We start from the raw sequence: 14689 nt of genomic DNA, 5'->3' as shown, positions 1-14689 counted from the left end.
ATCAGTAATATTGTCCAGCTTCCACATTTTTTCCTCTTCTTTAATAGTGTGATTTACTGCCTTTTCCCAGTTTTCAGGTTTTACATTATTTACGGCCTCCAAAAACAACTGTTTAACATCATGAATTTTAAAAGTGGTATTTTTTCTTGAAACTTCACTCTTTATCTGTGCCCATACTAGTTCAATCGGGTTTAATTCACAATGATATGGTGGGGATCTAAGTACTGTCATTCCACGATTTTTGGCAATTTCATCAATTTCGTATTTTTTAAATTTTTCTTTATGAAGGGCACACAACGAATAAAGTTATAAAGAATTAAGTAAATAAAGAATATTTTTTGAACTCAGCCAATTCTGCAAGTCTTTTTTTAACCACTTGGTTGTGGGCAGTCCTTCTATAAGTCTGGAGTGATAACTTGCATTATCCATTACTATTACACAGTTCTTAGGAAGAAGATCTATCATTTGTTCGAACCATTCTTGAAAGACATCAGCGTTCATGTCTTCATGATAGTCACCGGTACGAGTTGATTCAAAAGTTAATAAACCACCTTCAACAAAACCGTCTGAACTGCCAATGTGTACTATTATCAGCCTGCGTCCCTTTCCTGATGGTGGGTTTAAACCAGTAGATAAGTTATTTACAAAAGCGTGCCTTTGACTTGTAACAGTTTCATCCTGCCAAAATTTATTTGGTGTATGACCCTCGTTGATCCATGTTTCATCAAGATAAAATATTTTTCTTTTTTGGTTTCTCATTTCCTTTATGGTTCTTAGAAAATGTCTTCTCCATATGACAATATCGCTTCTTTCTAATAAAATAGACTTTCTGGGATTCTTTTTCCAGCGGAAGCCTATTTCTTTTAAAAGTTTCCATAACGTACTTCGACTCATTTCTGGGTAATCCTTATCATCTCGAACTGAAACAAGAACTTTATCCAATGTTGGAAATTCTTGTCTAAAGAAGAATTCATGCACTTTCCGTCGAAGTCCTTCTTTAAAATGATATTCTATTTGAAATTTTGGTTTCCCTGGAGCATTACGTGGCATTTGAAAACTACCACATTTCTCTTCTTTAATAACTCTGTAATAATCGTAGATTTCCCAACACCAAGTGTACTGCTAACTAACTCAACGGTCTCATCAACACTTTCACATAAACGTTTGTCTGTAAATGATTTAAAACAATTAAATATGAATGTTTTTTCATTAACTGTTAGAGGACCAATTTTTCGGCGTTTACACGGCACTTCCAAATTTTCCATAACACTAGTATACACAATAAACTGCACCTTGCAACTGAAGTACCTACTTTTAGGGAACTGTTAAGAATTTTGAAAACGCCACTTGGACCTTCCTATATACAAAATGGAAAAACCCACTATCACATTTTCTGTGGAATAAGTTTAGAAGGTAATTATCTAGTCAATTACTGTCGTAGATTCCTGGAATTAAAGAATTAAATGTTTGATTGTTGAAACCCTTACTTCGTGGAATGTACTCATTTCAGATAAAATAAAACGTTTTATTTTATCTAAAGAATTAAACTTTATTTTGCAAATAGGCAAAGAATTAAACTTTATTTTGCAAATAGGTAGGTACTTATTAAACTTTTATTGGTTATATATAACCAATAAAATAAACATCTTACATTTTTTGCAAATTCATTAGTACCTGTTAACCTCCATCACTCCGACACTGGCAACCTTATTTAGGGATTAGTAACCCTCACAACTATTGTATTCTATTCTGCTCCAACCTTTATACCTAGTGGTCATACTCAATTTAAAATTGTTTTCCTATATACTTCTGTAAATTTGTTTACAAATATCTGTTTTTCATTGAGTCACCCGTATCAACAGTGTAGGGATTTGCATACATAATTTATTGTTTTATTACTCTCTCATACATAAAAATACACTATAAACAAGTGACGTATTAAGTTTGGATAAATTATTTTTAAATTTTGTTCTGCTTTCACCATATATGGTGCGGCATCAGATAAAATAATCAATTATTTATTATTAGGCACAGCAGCAGGAAGAAAAAAGTTTTCTAATGCTTCTTGTAGAAACCGTGATGTTGTTAGAGCGTTGGTTTTTTCCACTTGCTTACAGGAAATTAAATACGATTTTGGAAAGGCTTCATCGCTAAGTACACCAATCAATAAGTGCACAATGTATCTTCCTGACGAGTCAGTGGTCTCGTCCACACATATGTAAAAGTAATTATTACCTATTTCGGCTTTTATATTGTGGATAACTGAGGAGTATAAAAAATTGACATTATTTCTCCTTAGAGTTCGTTCACTGGGAATTTTTTGTTTGCAATATTTTTTTAAAAAAGAACTAAAGTTTTCATTAGATAATTTTGAAAGCGGTATATTAGAAGATACTAATGCACGACACAAGTCTTCGTTAAAAGTTTCTTGTTCGGTTTGTTTTTTGGAACTTGACTGAAAGCACTTGGACACTAAAGGTTGATATTTTTCACCGGATGTGGTTTTTACTTTTTTAGCTAAATGTTTCGCGGTTCTACTAATCTATTTGAAATTTTTTTTCAGATGAAATCTAAAAAAATATAAATATTCTATAGTTGTATCCATTTTTAAAATCTAAGATTGTAGAAATAAACTAAAAATAAACCGTGTTTGCATAACAATTAAAATATTTAAATTAAATCAAATAAAACTCGGTGTAGTAATCTTGAAAATTTCAAGAAATGACTGTGCAAGAAGGAAGAACCCCCAAATATTTACAAGAGGCTCTTGGTCTTTTCTGTTTACATTAAAAAAAATACTGTGAGCATGAATTAAAAGCACTTAATTATTTAGTCCAATATATGATATGTTTTTGTTTTAACAAAATTAAAGCAAACTATGCTATTGTTAGAAAAAAAAAATTAGCGACCAAGGAGTTTAAGAAATGCTTGAAAAAAGAAAAAATACATAGATTTATTGCGTACTAGCCTTGTGTCGGTACTTTTCTTAAACATAATCTCCAATTTTAAAATCTTTGTTTGTACCACCAATGAGAAACAGCCTGTTTTTATAATTTGTTGCTGTTTGTAGGATTTCAACATTGGTATAGTCAAATTTGTGACCTGTGTTGATGGAGTGTTCGACAACAGCGCATGTGTTTTTACCTTTATGGCAGTCATTGTGCTGGGTAATACGTTGTTTTAACCATTGGTTTGTCTGTCCAATATAGCAACCTTCGCAGCCTAAACACGGTATTTTATAGATTGTATTGGTAGTATAGATTACTAATGTCTTATCTTTGACACGAGAAAATAGACTTTTGTTACTAATACCGCTGTATCTACCGATTCTGATGTTATTGTATGGCTTGTTATTGTCTAACCAGTTTCTAGAAAATACACTTTTTTAGGTCATTTTATTTTCTAGAAACTGTTTTGCTTTTAGTGCATTATTTAGACTTGCATAGTTAAGTGGTGAAAATCCATCATTACTTAAGGAATTTAAAGGAAATTTACATTCATTTATAAGAAAATTTAGAACATCAACTGCATCAGCTGCAGCTGCTATGTGAATTAAAGTCTCTCCTGCATCATTACACTGATTTATCTCAATTCCAATTGATCTAAGATATCTTAAAATCTCAACTTTATTACCATCAGCTGCCATATGAGCCGGTAAATTTCCTTTATAATCAGAAACGGTAACATCCATTTTACAATCTTCTACTAAATACCGCAGGACCCCTAATGCGCCCGATTTAGCAGCTATGTGAGCAAGTGTATATTTGTTCGTGTTGGAAATATTTAGATTTGCCCCTTGCTCTTTAAGATACTTTATAGCTCCAAGTGCATTACTAGCAGCTGCATAGTGACTAGGTGTGTTTCCACATTTATCACATAAGTCTAAATCTACTGCGCATTCTCTAATTAAAAATTTAAGTATATCCACCTCAGTTCCGCGAGCTGCTTCATGAATAAGCGATTGGCCTTGTTCATTTTTTAGATATTTTATATCGAACAGGTACATAAATATTTTGTATGAATTTAAATGCGCTGCCGTAACAAGAAGTTCAATAATTTTATCTTGTAATTTATCTTTTGAATATATTTCTCTAAAAATCTCAATTGCATCATTTTCGAAAACCTCATCTAAAAAACTTCTAGGTATGTCCAATCCCCTTTTTAATAAAAATTTGAAGGCTTTCAAAGAGTCGTAACGAAGGGTGTAGTTTAAAATAAAATTTCCTTCCACATGTTTAAGCATACTGCAATCATCTACCAAATATTCCAATACATGTATAGCGTTTCCTTCAGCAGCAGCTGCTACTATGCTTGTACGATGATTTTCGTTAAACATATTAAAATCCAAGTTTTTACTTTGAAGATATTTGATTGCCTCTAACGAATCTTGAAAAGCAGCATAATGTAAAGCAGAACGTTCTTTAGAATCATGAACCATTGGATTCATACCACAGTCTTCAATCAAATATTTTAGTACTTTTATAGTTTTTGATTCTGCGGATTTTAATACAATTAAGTCATCATTTTTATTAAATATATTAATTGCTTTATAGTACATGACTATATCATAATTTCCAAAACTACAAGCGTAATGAAGAGGTGTTTGTTTATCTTTATTAACAGGATTGGGATCTAAACCATATTCATTAATAAATTTCTCAAGGATTATTTTCAAGCCGGCTTGAGCAGCCCAGTGTACAGGCGTGTCATCGTTAATATCCTTTATATTCAAATTTAACTGATATTCTTTAAGGAATGTTAATAAATCAAGAAATTTATTGGCTCTATCGCTATTTATATAATCTTTTTCTTGATTTTGACGCAGTAATTCATAATATTTTTTAAAAAATTCAAACGTTTTAGGTCTTTTATGATGTTTAAACATATCTAATAAACTTCTAAAATAATTTGTATATTCATTAGAGCTCCATAACATTATAAACATGTAATTTAAAATTGTTAAACCGTTTTCGTCTGCTTTATTGACCTCTGCCCCCCTTTTTACAATATATTTGACTAAAGATGGGTGAGCACACGAATAATGTATAGCGGTTTCTCCAGACATACCTTCAATTTTTAAAATATGGCAAAAATTGGTATAATTATCAAAAACTAATTTAACAATAAAGAAGCATCCCCGAATACATAACAGTGATATATGTCTTTTCCAATTTACCTTAGTAAGTGCCGAACTGTACTCCAAAGATAACTCAGATATTTTTTCAGTTTGACTAATTTCCAGAATTTTTTCAAAAAAATCCGAAACACCCGCATATTGAACGTTTAAAAACACTGCATTAAGAACTTCAAGCAATAAATTATGACTATGTCTCTTTTCATAAAGGAAAGTCCATAGTAATTCTGCTGCAAAGTATTCCTCAAAAGTTTTATGAACAAATTTATACTCTTCATATGATTTCTCTAATACCCCAACGTTTAAAGCACGTTTAAGATGTTCAACGTTAAAACTAGCATCAATATTAAGCAAACTTAAAATATTATCAGAAAACAAATTCTTAGCCGCAAACTTTCTTAACAAGTCTATATATCCGTCAAACGCATCACATTTTATACTATCACCTTCTACAAATTCGTCTTTCCTCACTTTTAAATAGCAGTTATAAAAATTATATACGTTTGTAACATTATTAAAAGCCTCCGATAAGGATCCGATAGAGCCACTGGTAGATATTTTATTTGCTATTATTTTAGACACCATTTTTAGCGATAATGGTGTTGAACAAATATCTTTAAATGCAGGAGCAATATTTGTTACCTCGTCAAATACATCATTTTCAATCTTTGCAGTAGGTATTATTTGTTTAATTTCTTTTTTGAGAAAAGAAGACCGATTTCTAGGTGAAAACGGAGATAGTCTAACTAACTCACAACTATGTAAAAGTCTTAATTTTTTTAAGATAAAATCGTAATCTCTTGCACCCATAATAACCAAAGAAATATTCGAAGCCTGAAGGGAATTTGGATCTGCTAATAGGTTTTGTAGTTTTTTGATATCTTCCGGACAGTTCTCGTCAAGACCATCTATAATCAACATTTTATCCATAGATTTAATAAGTTTTCTTTTGAAATGAGCTAAATCAGGAATATTTTCATTGTGGCACAATAAATCACTCAAGGTTTTCCCGGTAGCATTCTGGAAAAATGTTTTAGACTTTTTTAAATCAACATTAATTATCCATGTTAATTTGGAATCTGCTTGATCTTTTGTCTTCTTGAGTGATACTATTTGTTTCAATAAAGTTGTTTTGCCTGCACCAGGTGGACCTGTTAGAACAACTATACTTTTGTCTATTTTTTCGAAAAACTTAGTTTCCGGAAATAGTTCCGAGTTAGCTATTAGGCTTCTTTCAACATAGAATTCCTTCTCCTCCTTTGATTTGACTTGTAAATTAGAACCTATCGAGTAATAATTATCTTCGTTAAATATTATTTCTTTAATACTTTCATCTATGTCAATGTCTTCAAGTTCAGGGCCAATATTTTTGGTGTTATTAATTAAATTCTTCAATGTGACAATTTCGCCTTGAAACTGAATTTCTTTGCCAAATATGTGATCTTGTGTTTCTTTTTTTAATGAATTAAAGTATATTTTATCCTTAATTATCTTAACTGATGTTTTACTCTTTTGCAAATGATTATCTTTAATGATTATAAAAACTTTTTTCTTTGGGTCTTCCTTAGTAATCATATCTAGCTTATTATACAATTCTAACATTTGATCTTCGTTAAGTGATAAAAACGAAACAACCAAATATTTAATTTGCTTACATCTGAATGTGTTTATCATATCACATATAACTTTATATTTCATTGTATATTTCATTTCATGAAATGTATTTTCCATTTTTTGCATCAAACATAATGTGTTTTCTTCTAAATGTAAATATGACCCTTCTGCATTTTGAATACTTCGGAAAATGTTTAATAAATGTATAGCGATATTATCATGCGCTCGAATACAAATAATATTTGAATCAAACTGACATAGATTTGTTTCTTTGAAATAAATTTTAGTATTAAGAAACTTATGAAGAAAAATTCGATTTTGTTCCCCACACAAAATAAACATTAAATAGTCTTTTGTCATAGGCACAAAGTGCTTACGTGATAAATTAGACCACTCTTCTACACGATCTTTTACATATTCGTATGATGATACTGAAAACTCATACTCAAGGTCACTTAATTTGCTTTTAATTAACCGTTTGATTTCCTCTGGACTAACTTTAACAATAACAAAAGAAGACATAAATGATTTGATGTCTTCTCTATCGATAATTAAATCCTTCCATTGTTTTTGTTCTTTGTTGTTATTTTTATCATCAATGTTATCTTTAAATCGATCTACTATTTTTAAAAGCTCCTTAACCATTTTTTCTTCATTTTTAATTTTATACTTTTTTGTCAATGGACCAAATATCTTCTCCAAGTTTTCATCCGCAGGTAATTCATCCATAATATCAGCAACGTTCAGATAAGCAGAAGTACATAGTATTAAGGAATTAAGTGTTATTTTGAAGAAATCCTTAAAAGTTATGTACGATAATAAATAATTTGCGATACTAAATTCACATGCTTTTTTAGTAGAACTTTCTGTCATAAAATCCTTAGTACCCTTCTGACCCTTGTGACTTTTTGCTTGTAACAACATACACTTTTCGTCTGATTGAAATACGAGATCATCAAATTTTCCCGCGTATTTATCTTCATTTAATATTTTCCAATTTGTGTAGTTGTTGATTGCGGATAAAGCAAATATTGTATGTAAAGCTCTCTCATAAGTTAAGCCTTGGCTGGGAACTTGTGCTTTTCTCGAATCCATCACCTGAAAACATAACTATTTTACAAAAAGTAGAGATATGAATAAGAAGTGTGTAATTCCAAAACAAGACATTTAATATTTTACAAAAAAATATTGTGGAGGAAGAGGCATTTAGGAAATTAAAAAATAGAAAATCACCAGGAAAGGAGAAAATACCGAATAAATTCCTAAGGTACGGAGGACCAGATCTGTCCGAAACTCACAAAAGAACCTTGAGATTAAGTTTGAACATCTGACTTGCAGCTTGGCGTCTGTAAGTAAGATCATCAGTACAGTAGCTGTATTTAAATCTAGAGTAATATATATATATATATATATATATATATATATATATATATATATATATATATATATATATATATATATATATGTATATATATATATATATTGTTGTGATCTGCTTTATGATGTTTTATTATTGATTAAGACTAATTTAATTAATCCAATTATTTAATTAATTAGTTCACTAATTTATGCAGAGTCATACAATTCAATTACTATTAAAAATTCTCAGGGTGCCTTTTTAATTTTACTTTAATCAATTTACTTTATATATCTCTTCTAGTGGGTTCAGTATCTCCTAGTTGCTCATAATCGGGATAGAACAGGAAACGGAACTAACATTAAAACAACATAAATATGCACACAAATTATTATTTATTTTCAATAAGCAATACGGTGTATGTTAATAAATAAATTTTTGTGGGCAATTATCTTTCCCAACAAACTCCTATACTCTAAATTTAACTTTAATTAACAAACTATCTATTGATCTGTTTTATAATAATATCTACAAAAAAATTGACCATATAAAATATAATTTATTCACAAAAAAATAACTCTTTAAAACTTGGAATCTTAGTTCGTATGCTTATAGTTGATTTTATCTTTAGAATGTCTTAAAGTTTTCTTTCATTCAAATTATTTGACTGACCTTTATTTTTTACACCAATGATGTCTCCTCTCGATCAAACCACAGTTCTTTCCTTGATTGATTATGTCCGGCTACCATCAAATCTTTCCCGTTCTCAGCATCGCTCCAAAACCGCATAACAGCAAACTACTCCTCCGAAAACACAAGCCCAAGCCTCTTTTGACCGGTACTCTTTATTCACAAATTCTCCTTTCTTTCTCAATTAGATCTCGTGGACTATGCAGACTCAAAAGAGGTATTAATCTTCTCGTTTTTGATCTGCTCTCAGCTTCCACCTTTTTCACTAACAAACGAAAAACACTCCTACTCCGATTGACTACACGAAAAAACACGTCTTCTCTTCTGGTCTGCCGGTAACATAATAATCTTTTCAATCTCCCCAGACAACCTTCTCAAACTCTCTCATCCCCCATCATTCCTTTTTAACCAATCATAAGCATTCATCTTTCCCACTAATTTTCGATTCAGAAAATTTCCAACATAATATTTAAAACAAATAAACTAATTTCACTCAAATTACTTTTCAGAAACCATTAACAATTTTGCCTTTTTCAACCGAAATAAGCTTCCAAATTCTTGTTATCTCATATCTAAATCTAATTCTTATTTACTTTCGAAAAATGTCCACCGCAAAATACAATTACAAAGTTTATTCCTTAAATATATAATTACACGAATTCCATTGTCCTTTCACTATTCACTTAGTCCTTCAAGGAAAAACTAGTCCGTCACGGAAACAATGTCTTTTCTTATTCTAACGATTACAAATAAGTACAGGGTTGTATTTTAACTTATATGCCCGCGGTATATTAAAATAATAAAAAAAACTCTTTATTCTATTTCTGATCGATAAACTGATCCATAACAATATATATATATATATATATATATATATATATATATATATATATATATATATATATAATTTTTATAAAATCACTAAAGGGGTCATGGACCGAGTGGATGCTGTTAATTTCTTTGTACTTTTTCTCGGGATTGACCTGACTTTTTGTTTGTTGTTTGAGACTATTTTTATTCAAAATTAACAATAGCATTTATTTTTTAAATTATTAATTTTTTAAAATTTTATAAATAAATAACATTTTTTTAAAACTTTCTAAAGTTATTATAGACGTAAACGATGACGACTATTAGGTCTATTTCTTATTATGTGGCGAACACGATACTGTTACGAACATGCATTCTACGTAGCCCATATAACGGTTGCATGCCAGGGCGAGGATGATCTGTCCTTCTAGAAGCGACGGGAACTGTCGACCGTTGGAGAGTTACAAGCAAATGAATTAGAGGTGGACTACGCCAGAATATTCTAGGATATAATAACTTTTATATATAAGCATACCTTCTATATGAGTTAAGTTTAGTTAAGATATTTTCGTGCTGTAAACTTATAAATAAATATATTTATATAAATTAGAACCGCTCGTTTTATTTAATCTCGCTACAGTTGGTGTCCGGTGTGAGGATGATTAATTTATTTAAAAAATAAATTCAGCAAAAGACTTTTGAACTTTTGAAAAGTATTGTTAGCTGTTTTTGAAAAGAAGTAGCTACACAAAACGACGAGAAACTCGAAAATGTTTCTAGAAGATTCGACGAAGTATGTATTCAGAACAATGAGAAATTTGAAAAAGTTTCAAAAACATTTAATAACATACAGGAAAATGTAAACGACAACATAGAAGTAGTAGAAGAGAAGATCAAACAATTAGAGACCATGATAACTAACATGAAAGTGCTACCATCAGTTAATATAGTAGCTTTAGATCCAGTAGTGAAAGAAGAATCACTTAGACATAAAACGACACATCATATGAGATTCAAATTGCCACCATTTGATGGAAAGTCTTCTTGGTCCATATACCTTAGACAATTTGAAGCTATTGCGACAGCCAATCATTGAAAAGACCAAGAAAAAGCTGTTTCCTTGACTGCAGCTTTACGACTTGATGCTGTGGATATTCTAAGATTGATTCCTAAGGGTCAAGAAAAATGTTACCAGACCTTGTTCACCCGACTAGACAAACGTTATGGAGATGCCCATCAACAACAACTCTACAAGGCGCAACTAAGAAGTAGAATTCAACGAGCAAGTGAAAATTTGCAAGAGTTTGAAGCAGATATTGCTCGTATAGTGCGGTTGGCTTATCCAGAGGCACTAGACAACATTTTGAAAGAAACTGCTGTAGATATATTCGTCAATGGGTTGAGAGACAGTGAACTACAGAAAGCTTTTCGACTAGCAAGACCAAAAGTTTTAGATGAAGCACTCGCCATTGCCTTGGAACACGAGCTAGTCGAGCTTCACGGAGCTATCGAGTACAAACCTCTGAAGAGAGCAACGAACAAAATATAAACGTCTGGAGGAAATCGTACGGAAAGCAGTTCGTAACACGATGCCGAAGAGACGCGAAACCAGTTGTTAGAATGGTGGCAACGTAGGTCACATTCGCCGTAAATTTCAAGAAAATAATACAACAGTAAGAAAACTAAAACAGATCGAACACTGGGCTGGAAAAACTCATTCAAATGCTGATGCTCAGTCAAGACGGCCATACAGTGCAAATCGTAATCATTGTCTTGAATTAAAAGAACGACTTTGCCCCGTGAAACGAACCACCGTCATTAATGATCAATGGCAGCCTCAACAGGTACAAGACGTTCAAGCAGATGATCCATGTATAAAAAGAATATTGAATTGTATGCGTCGAAGTGAAAGACCTTCTTGGCAAGACATTAGTGCAAGTAGTCCCGAAGTCAAGTGTTACTGGAGCCAATGGAATTGCGTAGTGCTAAAAGATGATCTTCTGTATAGAACTTTTGAGAACGATGATGGTACAGAAACTAAGCTTCAGTTGATTGTACCTAAAAGTAAAGTGTCAGAAGTATTGCGTCAGTTGCATGACGGTGCATCAGATGGACAATTTGGTATTACGAAGACTTTGCAAAAGGTTCGAGAACGGTTCTATTGGATAAACTGTAAAGATGCTGTAAGAAGATGGTGCCGGAAATGATGTAAGAAAATGGTGAACTGTGCGCAACCAGTTCTTCCGAACAACATGTTGCAAGAGAAGATTATGTCGTCCGCCTGAAGTTAAGAATGAACAACATTCATGAACTTGCCCGACAACACATCCAGTTAGCCAGTGACAGAATGCAAGATCAATATGATTATCGATGCAAGAATGAAAGCTATGAAGTAGGTAAAGGTGATCTTGTTTGGCTTTATAATCCACAACGTCATCGTGGCTTGTCCCCTAAACTGCAAAGATAATGGGAGGGTCCGTATGAAATTAAAAAGAGAATAAATGACGTAATATACCGAATTAAGAAGTTGCCGAAAGGTAAACCAAAAGTAGTTCACATAAATCGTCTTGCACCTTATGCTGGCTCAAATGAAACAGAAGAAGCCCAAACCCTTCAACATGAGATCAAAGATGATCGGCGACCAAACTTTAACGAATTTATGTCAAATTACGCAAAGAGAAAGAGTGTTAGATTCGGAGTGACCACAGAAGTTCAGCAGGATCTTTTTAGTGTTCCGCATAACGTCTCTCTAGCCCACTGTGTTGCCCAAGATCTTACGTAGCCCATATAGCGGTTGCAGGTCGGAACGAGGATGATCTGTCCTTCTAGAACTGACCCCACATGTACACAAAGTAGATGCCCAATTGAACAATACAATGAGAATGATTATCAAATCCACCCCCACGCAATGGCTCCCAGTACTGAGCCACATTCCACCACCCAAACTACGGCGCATACACTCCCTCCATAGTGAGTACAGAAAGATAATTACTAACGAGATCCTGCCAAGCCATCAAGATATAGATGCTGCCAACGGTAACTGTCTACACTCCAGACGACCGCCAATAAAAACAGCACAGATTGCTGTGGAAAATGAGTTCAACTTAACGACATGGAACAACAAAATAGCAGCTTACCCTGCATCACACAAAAACCACCAGGTTTTGACTATGCTGAACCGAATCAGAACCCAATACGGCTGATGCGGTTACATGATGCACAAATAGGGTAAACGACCATCCCCACTCTGTGACTGCGGGTAACCACAAATCATCTGTCACATTGCAGAACAGTGTCTCACAAGATCCTATCAAGCTAGGTCAGAGGATTTCCTAATGGCGACTCCAGAGTCGATAGACTATATAAATAAGTTAGATATTCGTTTGTAAATATATATGTATTTTGTTTTACACAAAATATATGTAAATTTAAATGTAAATGTGTCAAGTGCCATACGATAAATAAGTAAATAACCTTCATTACACAAACTTTTAATGTTATTAAAATCAATAGTATGATCTTTGTTAATTATATGTGCCTATCTGCCAAAGCACAAGAAGGTTTTTTTTTATTCTACAATCACTCGTGCGAAATAATACGGTTTGATAGATTTCTCCCGGTTTCACCAACATACACAGCTTCACACTGAGTACAATAATTATGGTATATACATCATTTGTTTTATCCAATTTATATACGTTTAGTTATTTAGTTTTTGAATACAAAGATGAAATAGTGTTGTTGTCTTTTGCTGCTACTTTTATATTCTCAATAACCTTTTATATTTGTATTAATTTAGCCATTAATGATGGTATATAAGGCACTAAATTATAATAGATCAGCTTCAGAAACAGCACTTCAAGGTCCATTATCGAATCAAAAGCGTAGTTAAAAAGAAATCCGAGTTTTGAAGAATACATAATATTGATCCAGGATAACCTGAAGCCTAGTTTGATGTTTGACCTCTCCCAAAATTTGTCCAGCTTCCATTTTGTGTCTCCCATGGGTCGGATCTAGATCGTTTGAAGTTTGTGTGCGACAACGTTTTTATTTAAATCTAAGGTAACAAACTTTCTTAATAAGTAAAGCAAAGTAGTTTTGCTCTCATTTCAGTTTAAAAGTTTTTAAAGAAATATAAGTTGCATGGATAAGCTAATTGTTATATTTTAGTTTTTCTTTTACATAAAGTTAACCTTGATAATTAATTATTCTTTCAGAAAAGTTTGGTATTTCATTTCGACATTTATGACAGCCAGTATATTCTTTTCTGTCATTTGGTACATAAATAAAAAAATTTAAAGTTTGTTTTGTTAGAAGGTCCAATGTAACATTTGTTGATAAACATAGTTTAAATTAATTATTAGAAGGTTAAACTCAATGTAAGCTTTGTTAATAAATTTGGATATTTTTATTTGTAATAACTGTTTATGTGAAATTAAAATAAATATGTAATGTGTCTCTTTAAACCAGGAGTTTAAAATTATTTCTTTTAAAAATTCTTTTAAAATATTCACCCCTGAAATTTTTTAGAAAAGAAAAGCCCTTTTTTCCAAACAACAAGAGGATTTTTTTTAAAACGACGTTCTATTTTAAATAGTTTAGGAATATTCTTGTGTAGTATTGTCCAGAACATCTCTGTAAGTATTTTTTTGATTTTTTTTTGCAGTTAGTCCTTATGTTATGTTATTATGCCAAACAGTTATGTTTGCTTTTGTACCATTTTTCAATGTTTTATACATTTGTATTTTTTTTTTAAATGATGACCAGCTATCGATATGGCATTATCCTCATATATATCATATTAAAAGACTGTGATTTCTTAGTCCCTGATGATATTGATGTCCACCAACGAAATATTGGAATTAAATAATAAGAAGTACACATAGCCTACACTCTTTCAGCTGTTTTCCCAAAAAAGTCTTTATCACACACACACACACACACACACACATATATGTATATATATATATATATATATATATATATATATATATATATATATATATATTCCAAATTCATCTTAAAGCCTACTTTTTCCGAAGCTTGAAATAGTTGCGTCATCATGGTCTGTAGTTCTTTAAAAC

General features: G+C 31.8%; 1 protein-coding gene across 3 annotated transcripts in view; it reads right to left on the bottom strand.

Moving 5' to 3' along the window:
- Positions 1 to 2517: 2517 nt before the first annotated feature.
- Positions 2518 to 14689, bottom strand: part of LOC140443299 (uncharacterized) — a 34956-nt gene continuing 22784 nt past the window's right edge. For all 3 annotated transcript variants that reach the window (XM_072534481.1, XM_072534482.1, XM_072534480.1), the window contains exon 2: positions 2518 to 7846. In XM_072534481.1, the coding sequence (XP_072390582.1) occupies positions 3386 to 7843 (4458 nt within the window). In that variant the 5' untranslated portion in view covers positions 7844 to 7846 and the 3' untranslated portion in view covers positions 2518 to 3385. The remainder of the gene's footprint in view (positions 7847 to 14689) is intronic.

The sequence above is a fragment of the Diabrotica undecimpunctata genome, chromosome 6 (genome assembly GCF_040954645.1).
Source record: "Diabrotica undecimpunctata isolate CICGRU chromosome 6, icDiaUnde3, whole genome shotgun sequence".
NCBI classification, from domain to species: Eukaryota; Metazoa; Arthropoda; class Insecta; order Coleoptera; family Chrysomelidae; genus Diabrotica; species Diabrotica undecimpunctata.
This window is presented reverse-complemented; position numbering and strand designations above follow the sequence as displayed.